We start from the raw sequence: 19,918 nt of genomic DNA, 5'->3' as shown, positions 1-19,918 counted from the left end.
TCTGGCCTTCATTATTTCTGTTAAGATGTTACCATTTTTTGTTGTTACCCAATATAAGCTGAGTTGTTGCTCTTTTCAAGATTTTCTCTTTCTCTTTGACATTGAGTCATTTGACTGTGATGTGTGTAGGTGTAGTTCTTTTTGTCTAACCTTACTACAACTTTACTGAACTTGGATCTGTAAATTATGTTTTTCCTCAAAGTTAGGAATTTTCAGCCATTATTTAGTCAAACATATTTTCTGGTCCATTCTATTCCTCCTTCTGAGACTCCTATTACGAATAAGTATGCTTACGTGTGTTCCATAGGTTTCTGAGACTGTTTTTTTCTCCCATATGTTTCTTTTAATCAAATGGGATAACTTTCATTGATTTATTTTCCACATCACTGATTCTTTCTTCTGCCACCGCACGGCTATATGTAGACTCAAATTGTAGTGTATACCTACTGAATTTTTCATTTTGTATCCCATATTTTCAACTATCAAATTTCTATTTTATTATTTTACAGCTTATATATTTTTTATTTAGATTATCTATTTGTTAATAATTGTCATCATTGTCATGATATTTTTTTAATTTATGGAACATAGTTTTATTTTATTCTTTGAATATATATTTTATAGCTGCTTTGATGTCTTTGTCTGCTAAGTCCAGCATCTGGACCCCATTATAGTCAGTTTCTATTGATTTTTTTTCCCTGAGTATATATCAGTCATTACAGTTTTTTGCATATTTCATATTTTTGGTAGAAACCAGACATTTTAGATTATATTTTAAGCTTCCCCTGTACTTTAGGCTTCTTGGTGGTGGTGTTTTTGTTATCTCAATAAATTGCTTGAACTTAATCTAAAGAATCTCTTTCCCTTAGGTTGTAGCCACTGATGTTTCTGCTGTGTGTGTGTTTTTTAACATTTTATTTTTGTTTTATTTGACAGAGAGAAAGAGAAAGAGCACAAGCAGGGAGAATGGCAGGAAGAGGGAGAGAGAGAAGCAGACTTCCTGCCAAGCAGGGAGCCTGATGCAGGGCTCAATTCCAGAGCCTCGGGATCATGACCTGAGCTGAAGGCAGACATTTAACTGACAGGGCTACTCAGGTGCCCCTCTGCTTTTTTGAAAAAAATCTTTTTGTTAGTCTTTTTTTTTTTAAGATTTTATTTATTTATTCATGAGAGACACAGAGAGAAAGGCAGAGACACAGGCAGAGGGAGAAGTAGGCTCCATGCAGGGAGCTGGATGTGGGACTCAATCCCAGGATTCCAGGATCACATCCTGGACCAAGGCAGGCACTCAACCACTGAGCCAACCAGGCATCCCTGTTGGTTAGTCTTTAGCATGACCTATTAGGATTATACCTATAACTACATAGCTTGTGATTAGCCAATGATTTGGATAGGATTTGTGATCAAACACTTGGAGCCCTTATGATCTTCATCCTCTGTCAATGGATCTGTGTGTGGGTTGGATAGCACATTAAATTCATAAAGTTTTCATATATACTCAGGTTCTAATTTCCCCTGGGTTTTCTGGTTTTCTTGGCTCTTCCTGGCACATGTCTGGCATACATGGTGACTTATCCAGCCCTTCTAAGTCTCTCTTATTTTCTAAATCTCTCCATTAAAATTCAAGTTAGTCTACCATTCACCACAACTGGGATTGTGACCTCAGGGTAACAAGGCTTGAGCTCTCCCATTCATTTCCAACCAAGTTGATTACTCTTACTGACCATACATCTACGCATAAGATTTTACAATCCACTCTAAGTCACGTCAGCACACTGTGGCCATGAGGGGCCTCTGGTTTTCACTGTCAAACCAATCCTGGTAAAACTTCTACTCTGACTGGCCAAGACAGCCTTAACATTCCCTTCAGTTTAACTAAACATTAAGAGGTCTATTGCTGAGTATAGGTCTTTCACCTCTCTTTCCTTATGGCATTTACTTTAGAAAACTTGCAACTACAAATTGTTTCTCTCCCCCTTTGAGATTAAGTCTTCTCCCAGCTTTCTTGTTTTACTACTCAGGAATCTTTCTAATGGATGTAAGAATCCTCCCTTTGAAATGCGATCATCAAGAAAGATAGCACCATCTCTCCATCTCTTTGAGATGTTAGAAGCCTAACTCACATCAGTGTCATTAGCAAACACAAATGGTCTAATCATTTTTTTTTAAATATAGCAAATGGTCTAATTGTGTTGACCAATCTTTCCTCTAATGTCCTCTCGAACTTTTGAAATAACTTGCTCCATTGCTTAAAAACTCTCTTGCCTTTTGCTTCAGTAGGGGTGAACTCAGCATTTCTTTTCTTTTGCAATAGTCTTGAATAAAGTATTCCTTGCCTATTTAACTCTGTCTGATGAATTTTTCTTTGACATATTCAAGCTGGAGGGGTGTGAAAATATTCCATGGACAAGAATGTCTCAAACTCCTACTCTTCTTAACTGAAGTTCTACCAGTTTCTCATAAATAAATGTTACTCAATTTGTTATTTGCCTTTGGTTGATTTTCAGAGATATGAAGTGGTTATTTTTGACAATTTGTCAAGTATGTATGTTTTCATTCTACTATAGCCATCCTGCAACATTTTTAATAATTCTGAATTTCAGTATTGTTGCCAGTAGAGTTAACTGGCTATTTACACATTTAGAGATAATTTTTAATATGCAGTTTTTTTTTTTTTTGGAGCACAGATCATTTATTAAAGAGAAAAAAATCTGTTCTCATAACATTACTATGTTCTCATAACATTACTATTATTTCATTGTATTTGACCACCAAAGGAATTTTCCTATGTTTATACTGTGTTTTCTTTTCATTTAGCTTTTATTGCTTTTCTTCTAGGCTAGGTTAATATTTCATTAATATTTAATTTTCTCATTTTCTTTTTCTCTTCTTTAATTTTTTTTCCTTCTCTGAAGAGGTTCGTTGAATGCTTTTCTAAAAAGTAGGTGAATTAGGGGAGTCTGAGTGGTGCAATCAGTTATGCTTCCAACTTGTGGTTTGGGCTCAGGTCATGATCTCGGGGTTGTGAGATTGAGCCCCACATTAGGGTGCTACAGTCAGCATGGAGTCTGCTTGAGTTTCTTTCTTCCTCTCCTTCTCCCCCCCTCCCGCACTCTCACACTCTCTCTCTAAAATAAATAAATAAATCTTTAAAAAAATAAATAAATAAATCTTTAAAAAAATAAAATAAAATAAAAGGTAGGTGAATTCTATCCACTGATTATCTCTTATCTACAGGAACATTTACATGTCCAAAAAGAAATAGTTAAGCGAATTAGCTATGACTTTATTTTTACCTTTCACCCAATAAATTTGGTACACTGTTACACCAAATTACAGTCTTTTATTCTCCTAATTTTCCAAGTAGAGAAGTGATACTCACCTGTATAATTATATTTGTCAAGATCTTTTGTCTCTTTATGAATAGAATTCATTGTCTGCTTATATGCTTCCCAGTTGACATTTATGAAGACACTACACATGAGAAAATGTAGTGAGAGAATTAGGGGAGAAAGTTACACAATGGAGATAATGTTGGATAAATTCACTCCAGAATTCCTTCACATTTTGAGTGATTGCCCTTTAAGCTCAATGATTTATTTGCTTTCTTTTTATACTTCCTGAATAACTTTTACTATCTGACTGAGTACAAATTTGTTTGCTTCAAAAACTTTCTGGCCATTTATTCCAGTTTTTTTTTTTGATAAATTTACTAATATATTTCTCAATACTCACATTTTCCTATATTTTGTTTGTGCTCAAATATTTGCATATGCAGAAAATAGATGTTCATTATTGTAATGTTAAAATTTGGCTTTCTTAGCACTAGGGTTTATTATTTATCCTTATTTTGTATAATTATAGAATTAAAACACAGAGTTTAAGAAATATGTGCACATAATAAAAATACTACTGCTATCATTCCTGGTGCTGCTGCAGCTTGCTACTACTACTAGATAATGTTTATTTATCTCTTGCTGTGCTTCAAGTACTGTTCTAAGTGTTTTAGTTGTAATAAATTGTTATTTTTACAATATATAATGAGGTAGACTATCATTATCACCATTTTATAAGCTGAACTGTGGCAGGCAAGAGAAGTTGGGAAAATCTCAAGGTTACATGGTAATAAAAAAATAATGCCTAACTTGCATAATTAGTCTGTTTCAAGTGCTGTTCTAAGAGCTTTATATGTTTAACTTATTTTTACAATATACTAATACAATTATCATATAAAATCCAGTAACTATTATTATTGGTATCCTCATATTGAAGATAGGTAAACTAAAGCATATAGATGTGAAATTACTTGTTCATGTTCATGTAGTCAGTAAATATCAATCTGGGATTGGAGGCCCAAATCCTGTCTCTCTAGTGAATGTTGGAGCTGCTATTTGAACTCCAGCAACCTAACACCAGACCTCATGCTTTCTGCAGCCTGGCAGACAAATTGCGCATGAGTTTTTGGTTGAAATATTGAAGTTTGGGATTAGAAGAAACTTCAGAAGTAGCCATCTATTGAATAATCTATTTTACATCTGTTGCAAAATCCTCTCCAGAATTTTCTCAACAAGTTTTTGTCCAGACTTTCTTTGAAAATTTTCACTAATAGAGACTATACTAACCCTGGGGCAACTTATTCCATTTTTGAGTTGATATTATTAGAGAGTACTTTTCTCTATTGTGATAAAATATGCATTCTTATAGGCACCACTAAAATCCTTTGAATCTGAATTGGCCCTCTGAAGTCACAAGAAATAAGTTTAATGCCTTTTCCACGTGATGGTCTTTTAAATATGTGGAAAAAAGTTTTTAGGGACTCTTCTCTTAGTTTCTTGAGCTATCCCACATTTACCATGGCTCTGAGATCTCTCACCATCCTGGCCTCTCTTTGGACCAAAACCTTTATAAATTTTCCTCCTTTAACATGAAGCACAATACATAATATGTCAGATATATTCTGAACATTGTTAAATACAGCAGGGCTAAAACTTTCCATTTCCTTTATGGAAATAGTATAGTACAGTGGTTAAAAGGTTGAATGCTGAAACAAGCTATCTAGTTTTGACTTCTGCTTCCAACATTTATAACCACATTACTTCGGATGAGAGTTTTACAACTCTGCTTCAGTTTCTTCACTGGTCAAATAGGGATAAGTGTAGCTATTTTGTAAAATTGGTATGGGGATTGCGATCATAGTTAACCCTTAGAAAACTTCCTGAAAGAGTATGAGCTCAGAAACTGTAGGTAAAATTATTTACAAATTCAGGCACTCATTGATGATCTATTATATATAGACATTGACATTGCAAAGTTGGAAAAGTAATAGAATGCATTCCCTAGATATTCCACTTTAAATTCTAGACTTTATACTTCTTATGAAGTGACCTATGATAGCCTTTGATTTTGGAAAGTCATAAATCCATGTCATACTGATTAGATAGTGATAAAGGAAAATCCCTGAGCCTTTTTTATGGCAGCTTCTGTGAAATGCTACCTCTTCTCTTCTATTGTAGGCCATCTGGTTACATCTTGTCAAGATCTTTTGGGATCTTGATTATGTCTTCTGGGGTAATGGTTTCCCATCCAACCTCCATGCCATCTGTACATATGAGAAGGCTTCCAACAATTTGGCAACCAAGTCATTGGTGAAATGTGAAGTAGAATAGAATCAAAGGCAGAACCTGCAGCAACCCTTAGAGAGCTCCCTTTGGGGAGTCATTTACACAGTTAGGAATCCACCTAACTGTGCTTACACCCAGAACATTTCTTAATCTTGCTAATAAGAACACTTTGGGAGGATTTTTCACAAGCCTTATTTAAACCCAAATATCTAATATTAATTTATATATCATTACTTGCTTGATAGTCCTAACTCTATTGAAGAGAGAGAGAGAAGAAAATCTCAGTATGCTGAGTGTAATTGTTCCAAGTAAACTGTGCTAATTCCTAGTAATTATTGTCTTCTACAAGAGCTATCAGAAATATTCTAAATAATCACTTATATAACTTAACTAGGGATGAATAGTAAATGTGCCTTTTGTACTTTAAGTTACAATTCTGCTTCATTTTGAAAATTAAGACATTTTTTGTCACTACACTTGTCTCTACCATTAACTACCAAGATAATGATGGCTTAGAAACATTGCTTACAATTTCCCTCATAGTTTTTGAGATATAATTTTTCAGGGCCTCATACGTGAAGCATTTAAAGATATCTCTTAAAACCATCTCATTTATTTTGGTTTCAACTACTCTTCCCTGATTCCTTTCTATCCCACTTCAATCTGAAAATCCCTCTTGATGGAGAAGTTGCCAGTAAAATCTGCTATTATGCCATTAATCTCAAATTGATAACTTCCTTTGTGTTTTTATTTATTTATTTTTTATTTATTTATGATAGTCACACAGAGAGAGAGAGAGAGAGAGAGGCAGAGACACAGGCAGAGGGAGAAGCAGGCTCCATGCTCCGGGAGCCCGACGTGGGATTCGATCCCGGGTCTCCAGGATCGCGCCCTCGGCCAAAGGCAGGCGCTAAACAGCTGCGCCACCCAGGGATCCCCTTCCTTTGTGTTTTTGCTTTAAAATATTAACTATGATATTTCTTTAATACCCTTTCAATTTTTATAACATCTATTTTATCTGACTTCAGTCTTCAAGACCATTCTCCTAGGTAGATGACATTTGCATATTCGTATATTTGCCAAGTACAGGCCCTTCTTTCATACATCCAGTAATTCCTTCCACAAATATTTGTTGAGTGTCTATTATTTGTTCTAGGCACTGGGGATACAATAGTGAATGAAGCTGTTATATTTCTTGACTTATATCCTAGTAAGTGGTGTAAATTTTTGATTGTTGGATTTAGCTCCCCACTCTTTTTCCCAACTGAAGATAATTTTCTTTTACATGCTAAACTTTTCATTGTTGAGCATCATCTAGTCCTTTTGTGACATAGTTTTTAAGTTAGGGTTTCCTGATCTTAGAAAAAAAGTTTTCACTTTTTCTCCTTGAAAATTCTTGAAATCAACCCTCTGAATTTTTCCTAGCATTTATCTCCAATAATGTTTCCATGATTTTGTAAAACTAAAGACAACAAAATGGGATAAAGAGGCTTTGCCATAATTTACAGATGTTGGCACATGTGGAAGTTGGATTTTAAGTCTTGGATTTTTATTTTTTTACTTCTTTATTATTCCATTATAATCATGAATGGATTTTTTCATGGGTTTCTTCTATCACCAACGTATATAATCTTAAGAGATTTATTATGGTGTACTCAAATATGAGAAAAAAGAGAAAATATTTCTTTAAAAATTATATTTTTATTACTAATTTAAAATTCTATCTGCATTCTAGGAATAGTCCTGCCCTTGTCTATGCCATACTTGTTATATGGACCTGGAGCATGCTGCAATTTCCACTTGACCTAGCAGGTAAATGTCTTGATGTTTGTTCAAAAAAACAGAAAATTATAACTCTTGATTATAAAGTATAATCAAGCTAAGGAAGCATTTGAGAGGATTATCATTTTTATCATTTTGATATTCCAATGTTAGTTCCAGTTCAGTTTAGAAGAAAAGTCGACTGAAACTTAGGAAAGCCACTAGTGGATTCATTCTGGGACATGGTGAGTCTGAGATAGTTGAATGTACTGGAGCACAGCTTTACATTCACTTCAAATCATGTATGAGTTGTAAAATCTCCTGCAAACTAGTTAAGACCTTTGTGCCTCAATTTTTCACCAATGAAATGGAACTAATTATCATAGTGGCTAGAGTTAAGTTCTTGTGATGACCAAATGAGATAGAGTGTGCAAAATTAGCACAGTGCTGGGATACAAATGTGACCTCCTGATATTTTCAGGGCTCATTTTCAGTCTTTTGTCAGATCTGTGTATTAGAACATCTCAGGGAATAAGAACAGTTTTGAAGCCACATGGAAAATTACAATTTTCCTCAAGGTAGTGGCCCTTCCAATTCCATTGATCTTATTTTAATAAATACATAAACTCTGAAGACTTTGTAAGAAGAAACTGTTGTCCAAGCATATCATACTAGTGATGATCTAGAGCTGCACTGTCCAATACAGAAATCACTAGTCACATGTGGCTATTTAAATTTAAATTAATTAAAATTAAAGAAAATGAAAACTTCAGTTCCTCAGTCACACTAACCACAATTCAAGTGTTTAACTGCCACAAATGGCTGCTGTAAGAGGCAGTGCATTAGGCAGAATGTTTTTACCTCACAGAAGGTTAAATTGGACAGCATGGATCTGGAGTCATCCTTTAACTTCTAGGAAAGATCCCTAGAATTCTTATTTGAGAATTCTCCAGGATTCCACTTTACTCTGAAGAAATTCTAGGATCTAATAATTACATATTCCTTACACCTGACTTCTTTCTATGGCACCCCACCCGATGGCATCAGAATTAGAATTAATCTATAATAGGGATATTTAATCTTTTCTGCATCTTTTTTTTTTTTTTTGGTTTGCTTTAATAGGTCCAGAGCTTTCAGAGGCAATTTTAGAATTTAGCAGATACTTTCTGAAACAAAACTGTCACCAGAATAGATGGAAAGAGTAGCTGTGGCTTTTTAGAAATACCCCAAATCTAATTACTAGTTAATAATTACAAACAAATGTATGCCAATAACACACACCCCCCACACACACACACACACATACAGATCTTGTCGTAATGTGCTCGATCTATACCGATTGATCAGGTAGTGTCTCCTAACAGAATATTGGTTACCATCACTTTAGATATTGAAGAACACTCTCAGGCGGTCCCCTTGGAACTATTTCCTGACCCTAACTTCTTAGGAGAGGCCACTACTGAGGTGCCTGGGTGGCTCAGTTGGTTAAGTTGCTGACTCTTGGTTTCGGATCAAATCATGATCTTAGCGTTGTGGGATCGAGCCCCATGTCGGGCTCTGTGTTTAGCAAGGAGTATGCTTGAGATTTCTCACCAACTCCCTCCTCTACCCGCTGACCTCTCTTTCTCATATAAATAAATAAATCTTAAAGAGAGAGAGAGAGAAAGAGAAGCCACTATTGATCGTATGTTGGTTTTACTCTTGTCATTCACTCTGCTGATCTTCACCCTCCCATATCTTGTGGTTTATAGCCTTGCTAAGAAAATTTTTATTTGGGAAAGAAATTTTGTAAACTTTCAGGGGTGATAATGTTATGCAGCTGTTTGAAAAACAAAGACCAAATGTTACTTCTGACTAAATCGCTATTGTATTTTCCAACAAACAGTACATTATGTTCGCCCATATCAAAGCAGCTTCATAATATTTGCAGGCTCCAGTAGACGAAGGCATCCTTTGTTTGAAAATTCCAAATGGAAGGCTTCATTATTATAAAAGATTATTTTATGCCCTTGACCTTGAATTAAATTAGCACTTTAGAAATTAAAACAAAAAGTTTGTTGATTGGGCCTCCTTTTGTTCAACTGGAAAATCGGTAATTATATCCAGTGTTTCTTATAAACTGTGAAATAAAACCATAAGGCGTTAGACAAAATAAAGTAACAATGGCAGTTATTTGGGCTTTTGTCCCCCTACCATTAGAAAAATATTTAACGTGAATTAAGTTTGAATTTGAATTGTAAACACTTGAATTTCCACAACATAATTCGCACGTATGGCTGAGTGAGTCAACCAGGAAACAGGTAGGTCCCAAAGGGAGGATACAGAAGGATCTGGGCCATATATTTATACTGTTCCATCTCCCAAACTCAGCAGTCACATAAGTCATTCAGTATCCCAAGGGAAAGAGAGAAGTGAGAAATCAGAGAGGAGCCAGGGTTTATGACTCTAATGGAAACAAAAAGATACAGTGAATAGGGGCCCCTCTCCTCACAGACATCACTGTTACCTCAGCTCTCAAAGAAAAACACTGGAGCCCAAGGAGGTGAAATAACTTGCTAGCATCTTGCTAGAAAAAATGAGGCAGCCAGGCTACCTGAGTCAAGGCCTTGAGTGCTGTGCTGTCTCTGTACCCCGCAGACCCCAAGGACAGACACAGTGGTTTCTCTGTTTCTTTATTCTCCCTAGCTGAGTTGATCATGCTTTCCCCAGGGTGGGGACTAGAAGGTGACTTAAAATTTGTGACATGGAAGGAAACCCCAGGGCTGGTTTTTTTTTTTTTTTTTTTTGGTGTCTTTTACTGAACTTATAACAGAATCTTGATTTTAAATATACAATGGCCAAGGATGTGAAGTGGTTAAGGGGTGGCTAAGGGTGGTGTTAAATGTGAAGGGTGGTTTCACCTGTCTCCTGCCCCCCCGAATTAAATTATAGAATGCCCCCCCGTGGTTAAGCAGTACCACAGCACCCACTGTTGATGACCTTTCCCCTTTTCATTCTGTCTTTCACATCTCAGAGGTTCGCTAACTGGTCTGTCTGTGTTCTCAGTGCAGCATGTCGTCTGCCCCTTGTCCGTGGCAATGAAGGGGTTCCTCAGCCTCTTCTTTTGCCAATACAGTGCCGACCTGTGGAACATTGGAATCAGCATCTTCATACAAGACGGCCCTTTCCTTGTCGTGCGTCTCGTGTTGATGACCTACTTCAGAGTGATAAACCAGATGCTGGTGTTCTTTGCGGCGAAGAATTTCCTGGTGGTGGTGTTACAGCTCTACCGACTGGTGGTGCTGGGGATGGATGTCCGGGCTGCCTTGCGGAGCCCGCCGGGAAGCCTGAAGGCAAAGCACCACTGCCCGTGTCAACCGGTCGTGAGTGGGCTCTCACCTGGAGACACGGAGAGTGACTCTAAGGGGAGCATGGATGTCCCTTTGCAGGCCTTGCCCGTCACCCGCGAGGACTCTCCCCTCACGCCGTAGCTCCTCACTGACAGCAGCAGGGAGCTAGAACATTCGACTCTTTGCTTCCTACAGACAGAACCTCCTCTCCCCCCTCCTTTTTTTTTTTTTTTTTTTTTAACTCTAGCATATCATAGTTTTCAAAAGAACACAGCATAAAAAGTGATCTTAAACCAAAGCTGAGGAATTTTCTTCCTTCAACTGAATGGAAAAAACTTTGATTAGTGGCCATCGCCACAACTCCTGTGCGATAGTATCAGATGTTACAGTTGTTCAACGACTAAGTGATTTGTTTGTCTTGAACCGTTTGAAAAGCTATGGACAGGGTCACAGTGACATGCCCTCAAAAGATTTAGTGCAGACAAACTGTCACGGCTGTTACCTGAAAATAGAGAAGCTTTGAACCTTGGCTCCATTGTCAGACTATCTCATCTGATCTTTTCTGCAATGTCCCTGACATCAAAAAATGTACATTCAGTGAATGCAGAACAAATGAAGGGAAAAGCGCTTTTAAAATTACCTCGCTGTGAGCTGGAAGCAGTGAAAATCTCTGCCCGGCGTCCATAGCACTGCGAGGCCTCCACGTGGCCACACAGGCCTTCCCGGGAAAATCATTTTTCTGGGCTGATGCGGTCGTCTGTCCTGGCGCATATGCTCCTACAGAAATGTTATTGCTCTTGGCCCCGGCGCTGCAAACTTCACAGCAAGCCATTTCGGTTGTGAGGCAGGAAATCCTGGTAATGCTAGCAAAGTCACAATTTCCACTCTGAAACGCGATTTGCGGCGTTCGGCAGTATTTCTCTTAACTCTACCATCTTCTGTGTCGCCAAGTCAGAGGGTGTGACTCGATGCCCTGAAGCAGGAGGTAAAGGTGTTTCGGGCCCTTTCGGGGTTGCCGTAGTTGCTGGAGTCCGCCCCCACTTGGTGGGACTCCTCTGAACTGCCACTACCCGAGCCGGCCTGGCCTTCCGTGTCCAGGAAGGTGTCAGGGTCGGAGGCTGGCATCTGCCCGACAGCCCTTGAGCGGTGACAGGGCACAGAGTCCACCACGGTGGGGTGGAGAGCAGGCCGTTGGCTTTCCTTCCCTGCACTGACTTCACTTCCCCGGCGTGGAAATAGCCAGACTTTCCCCTTCCACACCTCTGTACTTTCCAGATGGAGGTCATTCGGACCATTTTAAAATGATTTTTGCTTTTAAAGGTACAATGTGAAAATCTCCCTGACTCTATAGTAGTGATTGCATTTGAGGCAAGCAGTTCCAGAACTGTTCTTTTAGGATTCAAAGCCTAATTCCAGCTTGTTCTTATGCTGACGGATCCAAAGGGACGTGAAAGATTAAGACTGAGGATGACCTGGAATTGAGCGTGACCCTTCGACATGCAATCCGGACAATTTTATCTATAAATCTGTGTGACATGATATCTGTTCAAACTATCTGATAAAAAGTTTTTTAGGCAAATTCTATTTTCATACAGAGAAATTAATTTTTTTCCACTCCATGGCTTTTTCAGTGCCTGATGGCATGTTTCTATTTCTTCCTTTTCTTCCTCGTGTTTCTAATTTTAACCATATGATGATTGTAAAATTGCACATGAGACAAGTGGAATACATTTATAATTTTCATAATAATTTTACGAACGCTAAGATCAGGAAATTATATTTATATAAAGTAAAGAACTTGACAACTTTTAAGGGCATGTTATTTAAGATGCTTAGCAATTGGAAGCAAAATAATAAGTGCTACTATTTATAAAAACGCCTCAGCAGAATCTGTTTTTCTGTTGACTATTTTATGTTGAATGTTTTCCTCCACAACATGTATGTGCTGCTTATTATTGCAGATTTGCTCATGGCATACTTTTCATGTTTTAATTTTTTTCTTCCAGCAAAACAAACACTGAGCATCTATAAATAGATAAACTATAAAGTAGTACGGCTGTTGCAAGGATATTTTTAAATGCTTTCAAATCTGAGACTTGGCTTGGCTTCGTGAATGAGTTCCTAGTGTTTAAGTAAAGTATTTTGTAATTAGCACTCCTCCAAAGGCCTGGGAAATGGGAAGTCCAGAGTCTGGCTTTATTTAGCATGCCGGAAAGGCAAAGAGCACGGGGGACCATCTCAGCCAATGAATAGTGGCAGAAATAGACACACACACTACAACGTTTTCCAGGAAAATCTGCACAGGGCAGCATTTATTAACTTACTGCCGGTATCTCTACTCTCTCAAACTATTTTTATAACACACACGCAAAAAAAAAAATCTATAGTCATTTAGCTTATTTAAAAACAAAACCTAAATCCAAGTTATATTCCTTGGACCCCTGATGATGAGAAGTGTTAAATTTGTACTCAGTTAATTGTCTGTTTTTATTATAGATTGCTAAGCATTGTAGTGTTTGAAAAAAGCCCAGCATTTTCTATAAAGTGGCGAGAGCAGAAGTTACAGGCACATGCTGACATCCTGGGACTTGCTTCTGTGGTATGTGTGATCAGATAACTGTTCAGATCATCTGTACCATGTGCTGCCAGACATACCTCCCTACCGTCCCTTACAGGCACACAACATGCCAATCCCCAGCCACGAGAGACAGTGGCTCGTTGGCAGTGCTGTTGTTATTGTTGGTAGTTGTTACCTAACTGCTTGATGAAAGTTCCATCAAATGTCCTTCCTAAAAATATATCCTTCTACTGGTGAGGAAACACAGTGTACACGTTTTAATGATGCTGCATGGAAACATACAACAACCGCTTGGGTTTTCTTTTTACCCTTACTAGAGGAGTCCCAAAGGACATGACTTCACGTTGCAAGATACATAAACTCTCTTTATCTTTTATTATTCTGTGAACTTTTATTTAAGACTGAACTGATAACATAAGAAAATAAAAATGTGTATGGGCCACTAACATTGTATGTAATCTTCCAAAATGAAGACTCTTACACAAAGTTACCAGTTGGACTTGCAGTGCTTCCATTAACATGTGGCAGCACTTCGGGTCTTATAAGATCAGAAAGACACAGCCAAGAAGCATTGGAATTCACAATTGAAATATTAATTGTGATTCCGTGATTTAATAGAAAGCTTCTAAAGCCCTGGAAAGGCATGCATTGTAGGGGCACATGGTTTAGGTTTCCTCCCAAGTTTCAGAGTCTAACACCTACTTCTATTCCCTTTGACACTGAATTTCAATGATTCTTAATGCATTCTCCTGTTAAAAGACGGAATTGCAGAAGGCCCAGTGTCTATCCATCCATCCATCCATCCATCCATCCGTCCATCCACTTTTGCTCTACTTTGGCACTGGGCAAGTGAAATGCTAAAACATGTTACAGAGCCTTAAAGATGTACATTTTTAAAAAAATCTTGAATTATAGGAAGAGACTATTATGTTTTTTGTTTTCATTTTGTTTTTTACTAATTTCTTTTTACTTAGTGACCATTTTGATCCACTCTCTCAAATATCTGATTTGGGGGTAAGGCAAGGCAGCTGGAGGACATTTATGGCATGAGCTTAAATAACATTCCATATGATGAGAGGAACTTTAAATAATGCTCGAATAATCAACTGCTGCAGCCTTATATTTTATGTGTGTCCATCCTCCAAGTCATTCTTTCTAGAATATTTTGTAAGAATTTTTTTCTGAATTAATTATATTTATACTATTTGATATGAATGGCCTTTGTATTTTATTATATACATTAAAGAGTTTGTGTACAACGTTATCTTGATGTCTGTTTTTTGTCTGCATGTCTTTGTTCTCTACTGTCATTTGTTTCATTTTGTTTTTAGGCTTTGATTTTAAAAAAACAGATCTATTTAGAATGTGACTAAAGTGGCATTTCAAACTAGTGAGGAAAGACTGACCAATTTTATAAATGATGTTGGGGAATTTTGTGAACCATCTGGAAAAAATAAAGTTAGATTTTTATCTCACGCAATATATAGAAATAAATTCCAGATGGATTAAAAGAACTAAATATAAAAGTGAAAACTATAAAATATTAGAAGAAAATACAGGATATGTCTTTAGCATTTGGGGAATGGGAAAGACCTTCCAAAGCAAGACATGAAACCTGGAAGCTCTGAGAGAAGAGATGTACAGATTTTCCTATGTAAAGTTTTAAAGTTTCTGAACGGCTGAAGGTGTCAGAGATACATCACTATGATTCTCTTTTCTGGGGAAATGTGTCAGTGCAGTTATACAAGAGAAATGAGAGGTATAGAAGTTAGAAGAGTCAAATTTATCATTTAATTGTAGAAGATTGAGTCTTGAACATCCAAGAAAAGCATATTATTATTAAAAATGATAATCTAAAACAATGCCAAAATCAATGCTTTCTATTGATAAACATTACATAAGATATGTATTAAAAGGAGAGATTTCCATTGTGACATTAACTAGAACCATAAAATACACAGGAATAAACTTAGTAAATGTACAAGATCCATGTAAAGAAAACTTCAAAATGATTTTTGAGGACCATCAGTGAATAATTTGACAAACTGAAGGTTATATTTCTATTGGGAAGTGGTTAGATGCCTTGGTATTTTAAAAAGTATTAATTTCTCCTAAATTTATCTTATAAATTTAACACAATGACAGCAATAAGATTTTAATTTTTAATGACTGCCCATGTTAATTCTAAAGATTTTATGACAAAATAAGCATGAAAGAATACCTGCCAAATATTAAAACTAACAAAAAAATTAGAAAGACATTCAGTTATATTTAAATAAATCACAGAGCTACAACAACCAAGAGAATTCAATTCTGTCAGAAAAATGGAACAGAATAAGGTAAAAAAATAGAGTGAAGTACTGAAGATTTTGATATACAATAAGTCATGAGTGGGAGGTGATAAGTATTATAAGTGGTTTAAGGTTTTTAAAATATCAAATTGAATACCTACCTCAATCCTTATGTCCAAAACATTTCAAGATGGATCAAAGAATTAAACATCAAAAGTTAAAAAAAAATAATTCCAATGATGAGAATGTTTTCAAAGCAAGGTACTAAACTAGACACCATAGGCAATTAATAAATTTCAACTTGTAAAATTAAATATTTTTAGCATTATAAAAATACCATAAGTGGATTCAAAAATTGAACGATGAACTGGGTAAATACTCTGCGACAAAAGTAAGAAAACATTAGTTTTCTTAATGAATAAATAGTTCTTACAAATAAGAAAAAAAATCCTTTGGAAAAATAAGCAAAAGATATATGATTCAATGCAAAAGGAATAGTCAAGGAAATGCAAATCAAACCACAATGACATACCATTTTTCAAATGCAGACAAAACCACAAGATACCATTTTTCAATTATCAGGTTGGCAAAGATTCAAAAATGTTTTAGGATGCTGCATTAGAGGGGCTCAAGGGAAGCAGGAATTCTTACTCATTGCTAGTGAGGATTTAAATTGGTCTAACTCTTTTGGAAGATGATTTGGCAGTATCAGTCAGTATTAAAAATACATTTGTCATCTGACCCAGCAACTCAACTTTCAAGGAAGTATCCCACAGATAATGTGCACAAAAATGTGTGTATGCGACCATTCAAAGCAATATTTTCTATAGAAACACCATCCTCTCCATCCATAGGATCATTATTAGATTATGAAATAACCATACTACATAATACTTCATGACTCTTTCAGGGGATAAAGTAGATGCATAAGTTCTGATAAGGAACATCACTTCAATATTTTGTTAGGTAAAACTAAGGGAGCAAACCATGAGGTTAGTTTGTCACTTTTTTAATAAATGGTATCCATACCCTTAAAGTCTTAAGTATTCATTACTTTAATGATTTTGAAAATAATTATTAATAAAAAGAAACCTTATCAACTTACAGAGCTTTCTGCCATGTATAGACACTCTGATATCATTTTGCAAATAAAGCAAAAGCACATCAATCATTTTCAGTCGAGAAAATATAGGCTTTGTCATTATAACTAAGAACAGTCTTTAGACACTTTAGATGAATCAATGTTTAAACCATGTCAAATTCTGCTTGCCTTATGAAGTGTCAAACGTTGGGAAATTAAGTAATGAATAGATCTATAAGACCACAGAAAAATCAAACTGACCAAAACGATTCACTGGGTCTTGATAAGTACCACGGAGACTACTTTGCAATGGCTAGTCTGACATTTTCATACCCCCTTACATTTATGAAGGCACCAAAACAAACCACAGAGGAATTTCACATTGAATTACAGAGTCAAAAACTGATTTTCCCAAGAGAGATAGAGAACTGAAGGAGCCCTGAAAGAAAACTCAGAAAGAATCTGTGCATCTGTTTCCAAGTCCACATTCGTAGTCCATTTAACTTGTGTATATAAGCCTTCTAGATTTTTGTCAAATATTTACTAAACTTACAATTGATTGTGTAAGTGATCAAATGGATCATATGTAAATCTGATCACATTTTTGAAAAAAAAAAAACAAAAATTCCTAAACCAACCATATGTCAGATATCATATAGTCTTTGTATCCAAACTAAGAATTTTGGGCAAGGAAACTCGAATCTACAAGATGAAATATGTTTTCTCTGTGGATGCTGTTGTTCAGCGCCTGCCAAGTACATAGCCGAAGAATTCAGATGGTTGTGGTTCTGGGATCTTGGGGATTGTTTCCATCTTCTGGCAAAGGATATTTTTCCCTATTATTCAAAGTTTCCCATATGATCTGAGTGACAGCTAATGGCTGGATCAAACGCTATAATTATTTCATCAGCTTTCCTGGTTTCAACTTCTTTACCTTGTGGGGTTTTTTGGTATCTAACTTCCACCTCTTTCCTGAACTCCATGCCTGGATTTTCACCTCCTCCAACTGCTCTTCAGGCATCTCAAACTCAGTCAATACAGAATACGTATCCAACCACACCCTCTTCCCAATAGCCTCCCCTCTCTGTGTTCCATACAGTGGCTAGCAGCATAGCCGAACACTCAGGCATCCTTGCTAAACCTGGAGATATCCTTGACCCTTTGCTCTTCTTATCCTTCCTACCCAAGTAATCCCCACATTCTTTCGGTTATGCTGTCCATAATTTCTTTAAATCTTTAACCTGCCTCTCTTTTTCAACTACTGCTGTCCTCATTAGTGCCCCACCATTTCTTGCATCAGTGACTGTTGTCATTTCCCAACTGCCCTCCAACCTCCTGGTTAATCCCCCATAAATATTCCAAACTGCATTCAGAGCTGCTCTAAAATACACAATGGATCTTGCATCTCTTGTATTCAACATGATGTTGCTTCATGGCCAATAGGATCAAGCATGAAGTCCCAGGAAAATCATTGAAGACCTTTCACAAGATGGTCCTAACTTGACCTTTCAACTTTGTTTCCCAACACAATGCATGCGGGTCCACACACACACACACACACACTTTCCACTGTAACATAGTTCTCATGCTCCTCTGTGATATGGTATACTTGCCATTGTCCTTTACATAGCAATGTAAAGTTTGCATATTTTGCCCTTTCTTTTTTCAGCAATGCCTTTCATTGCTACCACTCTATTACTCACTCTTTGTCTACTCACCCCTAACCTGTCTCAGGTGGCTCATTTTGCCATTCAGATTTGATGGCTAAGGGAAAGAAGAATGTTCCCATGGGCCAAAATTGTTTTGTACCCTATAGGAACTCTAGGAGAGTGAGCACAGTTATCATCTGAAAGTAGAGAACGTTCCAGTGTCAAGTCTCTGATCTCTAGGGTTTCCTTCAAAGACACATATTGTTTCTATGTAGAGCTGGGAGATTCATCACTTATCATGGTCCCAGACTAGAGATCACAGGAGAAGCAGCATGTCAGTGATTTTTCAGAAATTTTCCTCTCTTCTTCTCATGTCTTCTCAGCTTCCAGAACTAAGTGACTCTTCTCCCTTACAGTGTATTAATAGCCCTTTGTACCTGTCTCTGTCCCAGTGTTTATCATAATATATGTAATGATTTGTTTATGTGTCTGTCTCTCCCATGCCTGTGAGCTGTTTGAGGGCATAGGCCATGTCTTATACTCTATCATACAACCACACAACTCCAGACATACTGATTTTTTTCCTGTTCCCAGTAAACACCAATTTATTTATTTATTTATTTATTTATTTATTTATTTATTTATTTATCTATCTTGAGGACTTTGTTCTTGCTGGCGCTTCCAGGAACCCTCACACTGGCATTTATTTATTTATTTATTTATTTATTTATTTATTTATTTTTAATTTGGATTCCAGCTTAAATGCAAGGTCCTCAGAGAGCCCATCACTTTTAGCCTTCCTCAATAATCTCCATCACATTGATCTTTATTTTTTTCCTACCATTTTTCACTAGGTGAAATTATTTTTACTTTATAAGTTTATTTAATGTCTATCCTACCTATAATGAGAATATAAAAGTCAAATGTGTCTGTCTTGTTCACCTCTGTGTCCCCAGTAGCTAGCAACAGTAGCTGATCGGAAGCTACTGTTGAGTACTTTATTTTTCTGTCCTTATTTGTACCTTTAATTTTTTTTAAAAAACTAAAATTATACTATTTATATATATATATATCTGACTTTGTTCATTGATTATCATTTCTTGAGCTTTTCCTAAAGTGAACTATTCTTTGCAAACATAATGCTTACCTACTTCTCTGTGTGAATGCAGAAAAAAACCTTATTACTGGGGTGCCTGGGTGGCTCAGTAGGTTAAGTGTCTGCCTTTGGCTCAGATCATGATCCTAGCATCCTGAGATTGAGCCTCACATCAGTCACCCTGCTCAACTTGGAGACTCTCTCCCTCTGCCATGCACCCCCACACGCACTAGTGCTTGCTCTCTCTTTCAAACAAATGAATAAAATCTGAAAGAAAGAAAAAGAAAAAGAAGAAAGAAAGAAAGAAAGAAAGAAAGAAAGAAGAAAGAAGAAAGAAAGAAAGAAAGAAAGAAAGAAAGAAAGAAAAGAAAGAAAGAAAGAAAGAAAGAAAGAAAGAAAGAAAGAAAGAAAGAAAGAAAGGAAGGAAAGCCTAATTACCAAACACCATAGACTTTCCCAGCCATCTTCCTCCTGACACTCTGCCTTTAGTGCTGTGGAATACCTCTTCTTTC

At 36.6% G+C, this 19,918-nt stretch overlaps 1 protein-coding gene across 1 annotated transcript in view; it reads left to right on the top strand.

The window, feature by feature from the left end:
• TMEM26 (transmembrane protein 26) overlaps positions 1–14,553 on the top strand; it is a 47,979-nt gene extending 33,426 nt beyond the window's left edge. The window contains exons 5-6 of the mRNA XM_072823210.1: positions 7,357–7,433; positions 10,428–14,553. Coding sequence (XP_072679311.1) covers positions 7,357–7,433; positions 10,428–10,852 — 502 coding nt within the window. The 3' untranslated portion in view covers positions 10,853–14,553. The remainder of the gene's footprint in view (positions 1–7,356; positions 7,434–10,427) is intronic.
• Positions 14,554–19,918: the final 5,365 nt, after the last annotated feature.

Source organism: Canis lupus, chromosome 4 (assembly GCF_048164855.1).
Source record: "Canis lupus baileyi chromosome 4, mCanLup2.hap1, whole genome shotgun sequence".
Classification (NCBI taxonomy): domain Eukaryota; kingdom Metazoa; phylum Chordata; class Mammalia; order Carnivora; family Canidae; genus Canis; species Canis lupus.
The sequence above is the reverse complement of the archived record's forward strand: the minus strand, read 5'-3'. Positions and strand labels throughout refer to the sequence as shown.